Source organism: Dasypus novemcinctus, chromosome 7, assembly GCF_030445035.2.
Source record: "Dasypus novemcinctus isolate mDasNov1 chromosome 7, mDasNov1.1.hap2, whole genome shotgun sequence".
Taxonomy (NCBI): Eukaryota; Metazoa; Chordata; class Mammalia; order Cingulata; family Dasypodidae; genus Dasypus; species Dasypus novemcinctus.
The window spans coordinates 24,249,949-24,257,319 of record NC_080679.1 but is presented as its reverse complement, the minus strand read 5'-3'; the positions used below and the strand labels follow the sequence as shown (position 1 = coordinate 24,257,319).

General features: G+C 53.5%; 1 protein-coding gene across 2 annotated transcripts; it reads left to right on the top strand.

The window, feature by feature from the left end:
- The first annotated feature begins 87 nt into the window (after window positions 1-87).
- Window positions 88-3,386, top strand: INHA (inhibin subunit alpha). Of its 2 annotated transcripts, XM_004479468.5 has the most exons (4): window positions 88-806; window positions 981-1,034; window positions 1,148-1,200; window positions 2,366-3,386. In XM_004479468.5, exons 1-4 carry the CDS (start codon window positions 766-768, stop codon window positions 3,196-3,198), a joined length of 981 nt encoding a protein of 326 aa, XP_004479525.1. In that variant the 5' UTR covers window positions 88-765; the 3' UTR covers window positions 3,199-3,386. The 2 variants fall into 2 exon arrangements, with proteins under 2 accessions (XP_004479525.1, XP_004479529.1); XM_004479472.5 differs by having other exon boundaries at window positions 91-1,200.
- Window positions 3,387-7,371: the final 3,985 nt, after the last annotated feature.

Genomic DNA, 7,371 nt, shown 5'->3' with positions numbered 1-7,371 from the left:
GCCGCCCGCTTCCAGCTCGCCTCCTTACCCTCGGGCGGCGAGCTGCAGCTCCGCCAGGCCTGAGCCCCGAGCTCGGGGGCAGTCCTTCCGGTCTGCCTTTCCAGCGGGGGGCCCCGCAGCCTCCGGGGCCTGGCTTCCTGCGCTCAGGAGCCTCTCTGCCCAGCCCCCTCCCACAGCCTGGGCCTCTTTCCCGTCCTCCCTCCCACCTCCCGCCGCCAGGTCCCCTACCGCCCGCCAGGCCTGGGCCTGAGTGGCAGAGGCGCCTGCAGCTGCCAATCCCAAAAATATTCTCTGATGACACAGCTGGAGGACAAGAGCCCAGACTGGCTCCTCCAGGCTAAGTATAGCGCAGGCGGGACCACCTGCCCCCGCCCTAGCCCCCGCTCTAGCCCCAGCCCCGGCCAGCCCTTCCCCCAAGGCTGACCGGCAGCTGCTTGGTTGAAAGGGCCCCAGAAGGTGTGAGGGGCTGGTGTGTTCTAACAAATACACTCTCAGGACAAAGAACACAGGCGAACCCCCACTTCATCGGCTCCTGTTCCACCTGAGGTCACCTTTGTGCTGGGTGCTGGGATGTGAGACTCCCGCTGTGTGCGCGTGCGCGCGACCTTGCGCAGGGATAAGGGGTTGTATGTGTGGATCGGGTCACTTGTGAAAACCCTCACCAGCCCCCTCCCCCACATTCCTGGCGGGAGTGGGAGATAAGGCTCAGGGCCACAGACGTCTGCGTCAGAGATAGGAGGTCTCAATGCCACGAGCGGGGGCAACATGGACAGGCCGCTGGGCGTGGGAAGGGCTGGGGAAGATGGGTGAGAAGGGTAGAAGAGGGCGGGTGGTGGGATGGGGAGGGGAGAGCGGGGAGGCTCTGGGCAGACCCTGACTGGAGGGGCACAGGGCAGGCTGTGGGTTTGCGGCTGGCAGGGCCCAGGCGAGCCATGGTGCCCCCACTGCCACTGCTGCTCCTCTTGCTGCTGGCCCCACAGGGCGGCCACGGCTGCCACGGGCTGGAGGCCGACCGGGAGCTGGTCCTGGCCAAGGTGAGGGCCCTGTTCCTGGATGCCTTGGGCCCCCCAGCAGTGACCGGGAAACGTGGGGATCCTGGAATCAGGCGTCTGCCCCGCAGTCATGCCCCTGGGGGCTTCGTGCGCAGGGCCTCGGAGCAGGAGGAGGATGTCTCCCAGGCCATCCTTTTCCCGGCCACAGGTAACAAGGGTGGGGAACTGGCAGGGTGACTTTGAGATGCAGTGAGATGCAGTGTGGGCCTCCCTGAGCATCTGTCTCCTCGTCATAAAATGGCTGAGAACTTCCTTCTCAAATCAAATGAACCAGTGGCTCAGGAATGCCCAGTACACTCGGGGCACTCAAGAGATGTGTGTCTGGGAGACTAAGGATCTCATGAGACTGATTCTGAGGTTGGGCTCCTTCCTGCCACCTTTTCCTTCGACCTGTGTCTTTGCTCCCTGTCCCAAACTTTGATTCGCCACCCCTACGTGGTTAAGACTTGAGAAGATGTTAGAGATGAAACTAGCCTACTTCCCCTCGAGTTCCTGTCTCATCTCTCCTTCTGTACTTTCCTGTGTTCCATTGATTGAACTTGAGAAGCCCTCCACTGGTGGGCTTTCTTATAAACTAGCCCTCCTTTCTTTTGGAGAGGACCCCCTGCCTCCCTGCCCTCCCCCCACTGCCTCCCTCCCCACCCCCTCCCTGTGCAGCCAAGTGGTTAAAAGTGACTTTGGGCTCAGGCAGCATCTTGGCCTGGTCACTTAGCAGCTGAATGCCACTTCATCTCTCTAAGTCTCAATGTCTTTATCTGCCAAATGGATGGATTGTTGAGGATTTATAATGAGAGAATCTGTGTAACAGTAGAGCCCCAAGTGCCAATCAAAGATTCCAAGGAACTCAACTTCTTTGGAAAGGACTGCCCTCTATTCTGAGTTATATCCTTTCTACTTTTGGTGTTAATATGTCTTTTTTTAAACGGAATTATTTTAAAGAATTTATCAGGCAGTATTTCTGACATGCAAAAAGACACAAAGAGTAATGTAATAAACGCCCACATACATACCGTTCAGGGTAGCATTTCACACTATCCGATGGACAAAAATTTAAGTCTGGCAATTCTAAGTGTTGGAAATTGAGAGCAGCAGGGCCTCTTGCACATTGTTGAGGGGCATACTGATTGGTGCAATCACTGCCAAGAGAAGTTGGCAGTAGTTTGTATTTTGTAAGTCCTTTAATCGTGAAATGAAAAGTGGGTAGCCTGGGTCATTTCCCTCCAGGCTTGGTAAAGTCCCCAGATCTGTTGAGGAGGGGTCCCAGGTCACTGCCAGTCAGGTTTGCCCTCTCCCTTGCCTTCTGTCTCCTCCAGGTGCCCCGTGTGAGGACGAGCCAGCTGCTGGAGAGCTGGCCCAGCAGGCTGAGGAGAGCCTCTTCACCTTCGTGTTCCGGCCGTCCCAGCACACCCGCAGCCGCCAGGTGACCTCGGCCCAGCTCTGGTTCCACACAGGGCTGGACCGGCAGGGTCCAGAAGCTTCCAACAGCTCTGGGCCCCTGCTCGGCCTGCTGGCACTGTCGTCTGGGGGGCCCATGGCTGTGCCCATGTCATTAGGCCGGGCCCCGCCTCGCTGGGCCGTGCTGCACTTGGCCTCCTCTGCTTTCCCTCTGCTCACCCACCCGGTCCTGGTGCTGCTGCTGCGCTGTCCTCACTGCTCCTGCTCAGCCCGGCCCGAGGCCACGCCCTTCCTGGTGGCCCGCACGCGGGCCAGATCACCCAGCGGCGGGGAGAGAGCCCGGCGCTCCACTCCCCCGCTGCCCTGGCCTTGGTCTCCCGCCGCCCTGCGCCTGCTGCAGAGGCCTCCAGAGGATCCCGCTGCCCATGCCAACTGCCACAGAGCAGCTCTCAACATCTCCTTCCAGGAGCTGGGTTGGGACCGGTGGATCGTGCACCCCCCGAGTTTCGTCTTCCACTACTGTCACGGTGGCTGCGGGCTGCCCGCCCCAGCGGACCTGCCCCTGCCGGCCCCTGTGGCTGCCACCACCCCTGCCCAGCCCCTTTCTTTGGTGCCAGGAGCCCAGCCCTGCTGTGCTGCTCTCCCGGGGACCATGAAGCCCCTACATGTCCGCACCACCTCTGATGGAGGGTACTCTTTCAAGTACGAGACGGTGCCCAACCTGCTCACCGAACACTGTGCTTGTATCTAAGGGGTTCCTGCTTCCTCACCCCACGGCTGGTGGCCAAGTCCTCAGTGTCAGCTGGGAGGCCACTGGGGAGGAAGGGCAGAGCTCCGAGAATGGACGGTTCCCACGTCCCCCGCCGTCCACTTCTCTGCTGAGGGCTCCCTCCCCATCCCATGAGGAACATGTGACAATAAACAGTAGAGCACATGTGACTTGGCTTGCATTCTCGGGCTTCTCTGATAGGGTGTGGGGGAGTTCTGGGCCCCAGGAGTGTGGGATTGTGGGATCTTGGGTTACTCAGCCTCACTTGACCTCAGAGATCTGGAGTTCAAGAGCTGTCAATGGGTACATATCTGTGGGGACACCCCAGTGCTTGAGCATGACACAAAGGTGCTCCAGGCTCCTTGGCTGGCCACTCTGGAGACAGAACTGGCCCTCAGGCAAGCTGAACCTAGTCAGTCAGGTTGCCCACCCCTTCCACGGTTACCCAAAACGGCTGCAGTCACAGTGCCTCCATCCCAGGCGGCCGCAGCCCCCGCCCCTGCCGCGCTCTGCTGAGCTCAGGGGCACCTAGCCCAAGGTCACTTGACTTGTAGACTGGCCAGAGGCTGTGGGCTCCGGGGCCCCATGGAGGAAAATGTCCAGAGCCTGTTAGATCTCGGGATCTCTTGAGAACTCGGGTGGCAAGTAAGGAAACCATGTCCGAGTTGCCAGGGTCAGAAAGAGGTTGGCAAGGGCAGAGAGGTGGAGTTGTGTTCAAGTCAGACCACTGGAGAGAAGGGCTTTGAACCCCTGACTGACTCTGTGAGGCCTCAGTGGGGATTCTGGTTCCGGGGTCTTTGGCTCCCGTCATGCCCCACGTGCATCCTTAGGGAACTCCTTAACTAGGTCCTTCATGTCGGAAGGCTGGAGAGGCAGTCTCCTGCCCGAAAAGAAAAGGCGCTCCTTCCCAATGGAGCATACGTTGAGAGCGCAAAGCAGCTCTTTTCCTTTCCTAGTGTTTCCTCTCAGTCCACTGCCTCTCCACGGTGACCTGGGAGCCAAGGAGTCCCTTTTCTCTAGCCTTCCTCCCTCCCTTTTTCATGGTCCTCAATATCCCCTCAGCCTTTTATCCTTCCACTCCAACCCAGAGTCCTGGCTCCCAGCCAACTGGTCTCAGCACTCTCCTCTCAAGGAGTGGGTGGGGGTCGGGATCCCTCAGACTGAAACTTTGAGAGCACTTTCTGATGTGGACTGCACAGTCCGGTGTGTATGCATCCTCCGACTTGTCAAAGACTCCCTCCTGGGAACTCAGCTTAACTGGCTGGGTAAGTGCCTGCCCCAGGAAGGGGGGTGGGAGGGGAGAGAATCCCATCCTGTGACCCTTCCCCCACTCGAGCCACCAGAGCCCACCAGAGCAGCTCGTGTCCACACTCCTACACCAGCTCCCCTCTCTGGGGACACTGACTCCCCTAGGAGCAGTTCTGGAGCAGGCAACCCGCCTGCTCCCAGGCCCGAGTCTCTCCCAGCACCTTCATCCAGACCCTGTCCTGGGACCTCTCTGTTCAGGGCTCCTGGGACCCTGCTCAGGCAGTGGACAGAGGGCAGGTTGGGTGCGGCCGGTGGTGGGGACGGGAGGTCGCCCACAGGCCAGTCTGTGTCCCACTGCCTACTTTCCTTTTCCCCAGGATCTTCAGTATTCCTCCTAGCCTGGGTTCCTCCTTGTTCCTTCTGCTGGGACGCCCTAGGACCCTGTGTTGTCCAGTTTCCCTGACCCAAGGGCTGGGACGGTGAGCAGACTGGTGTTGATGGTGAGAAGTTTTCACATCTGGGACAAAGCGAGGACAGGGAGTACAACGGGGTGAGTTTTTCACAAGGTCACAGATATTATTGTAAAGGACTCTCCTTTTTCCTACAGTTTTCTTTTCTGCTTGGGTGGATATGGGTGTATGTTTGAAAGTGTTATTTCTTTTTTGATGTTATGGTGATGGTGGACAATATGGATGGCAGCATTTGTTTTTTGTTTGCTGCTGCTTTTAAAAAAATATTTTAAAATTTTCCTTCACTGAATTAAAACTTGGCACTTCTAGTTTGGATCCTGAGAGTTTTCTTTGCAATTTTACTCCTCTGTTAACCTAAAAGTCTGGGAGTCACTGGTCAGACCATCCCTTCCAAGGTCTCTAAGGCCTTAGATTCTGCTAAATTAACAAATCAGGAAGACACAGCTGCCCCTGCCTAAGAGGGGTTGCCGGAGACTGAGGACATCTTTCTCTTTGTCCTCAGTCCTTGGCATGAGAACAAGTGCAGTGGGCTTGTTCTCAGAGCCACCCCTGTGCTCGCTGCTAATCATTAGGGGCACTCTGTGAATGCTCTTAATTTGGAATCAATTTGAGCAGAAAACCCAATCAAACTGGCTTAGATCCACTTCCTAACCCCATTAAAAAAAAAAAAGATCGTTGTCTCATGACAAGTCAGTGGGTACAGCTGACTGAGGTATGGCTTGATTCTGGACTCAAAAGGTGCTACCAGGACCCATCTACAGGCTCTGCTTCCCCTAGGCTCCATCCTAGGTCCGTGGCAGCTGTGGGCAGCTCCAGGCACCCATCATCACACCAGTTGGTCCAGCAGGAGGGAGGTGGCTTATGAAAGTCCCAGCACGGGGTTTGATGACCTGACTGGCCTCATAAGGGTCATGTACCCCTCCTGGAGAGGTGGCCTGGAGAAGAGAATGAGTTAATGACTCAGCCAGGTCATCTAACGCTAAAGCCCAGAGCCTAAAAGCAAAAGGGCCAAAGGCAAAAGAAGACGGTACTCTCAAAGCAGGGGCCATTTGCCACACGAAGGCGGGGGGGGGGATGCTGGGGGCTGCCTGAACAATCAAACGGCCCTTCCTCTCTACATAGACGCTACTTTGTCTATAAGGACACGTTCTTAGTTGGTCAATTCAGCAGCCTCTTTACACATATGCTTAAATCCAACCTCCTCTTGACTGCCAAAGCCATTGTCTGATGTGAACACATCCCTTGGGTGGCTTCTTTTCTGTGACTCTTTCCTTGACTCCTAGAAGGCAAAGTTAGCTACTCCTTCCTCACTGATTCCGGGACACATTGTTTTGTTGGTAATTTCAATTTTTTAAAAAATTTGTTTTTAACTTCATAAGTAACACATAAATACATTCTCACAGATTGAAATATTAAAGATAAACTGAGGATCCCTGTGACAGTTACTCTCAATTTCAGTCCCCTTGCCAAAGGTACGTGTCCTTTCAGAAATATTTCTACAAGTTTACAAATGTAATTATTTCTTGTAGAAATTTTCTTTTTTTCCTACATGTGGCATTATATTACATATACTGTTCTGCAACTCTTTTGCTTCATATTCTAAGAACTTTCCTTGGCTTTGTTTTCCAGTCCTTCTCTCTCTATTTTTTAAACAATCACACTTTTTGTAGGTAATATTTTTCTTTTATTAATTTTCCTATCTATCAAACACTTATATAGCATTTACTATATGTAGTCCTCATTATAACCCTATGAAGTAGACACTAATTCCATACCCATTGCATGGGTGAGGACACTGAGGCACAGAGAGATTAAATAATGTACCCAGAGGCACCTTTCTAGTAAGTGGTGGAGCCAGGACTTTTGGACTCCGGAATTCTGGTACTGGAGTCTATGTGCCCACTGTTAGGTCACGTCACTTCTACTCTGTTCAGATATGCCCGTGAGGGGAGGAACCTATTCAAGTCCGTGGTGAGGAGGGCATCCTCTCCCCTGGGCAGTTCCAGAGACGGAATCACGCTATTAGTCTCTGAGATTTCTTCATTTCTTGTTTTTTTAATGTTTCCTTTTCCCCCGTATTTCATCCTCTTCTTTGGTTGAAAACATTTACTAAAGTCTTTGTTTGTCAATATTCTTTTTTTTTAACCAATCAATTTTATTGACACATATTAATAAAGCATGCCATTCATCCAAATGTACAATCAATGGTATTGGTATAATCACATTGTTGTGCGTTTATCAGTTCAGTCATTATTAGAGCATTTTCATTATTCCAATAATAATAATAAACAAAAACCAAACAAACAAGAAAATTCCTCACCACTTTGCTTTTTTCTTCTTCCTCTTCGGTTACTTTTTCTTTGTCTTGGTATATTCTCTTTATTATTTATTTCAGAGCAGTTTTATACGTGTTACATTTTCTGAATCCTCATCCAAC

Coding starts and splice junctions, on each gene's coding strand:
- INHA (XM_004479472.5), top strand. CDS start 933: ATGGTGCCCCCACTGCCACTGCTGCTCCTCTTGCTGCTGGCCCCACAG. Junction 1,201..2,365: donor CATCCTTTTCCCGGCCACAG/GTAACAAGGGTG, acceptor TGTCTCCTCCAG/GTGCCCCGTGTGAGGACGAG.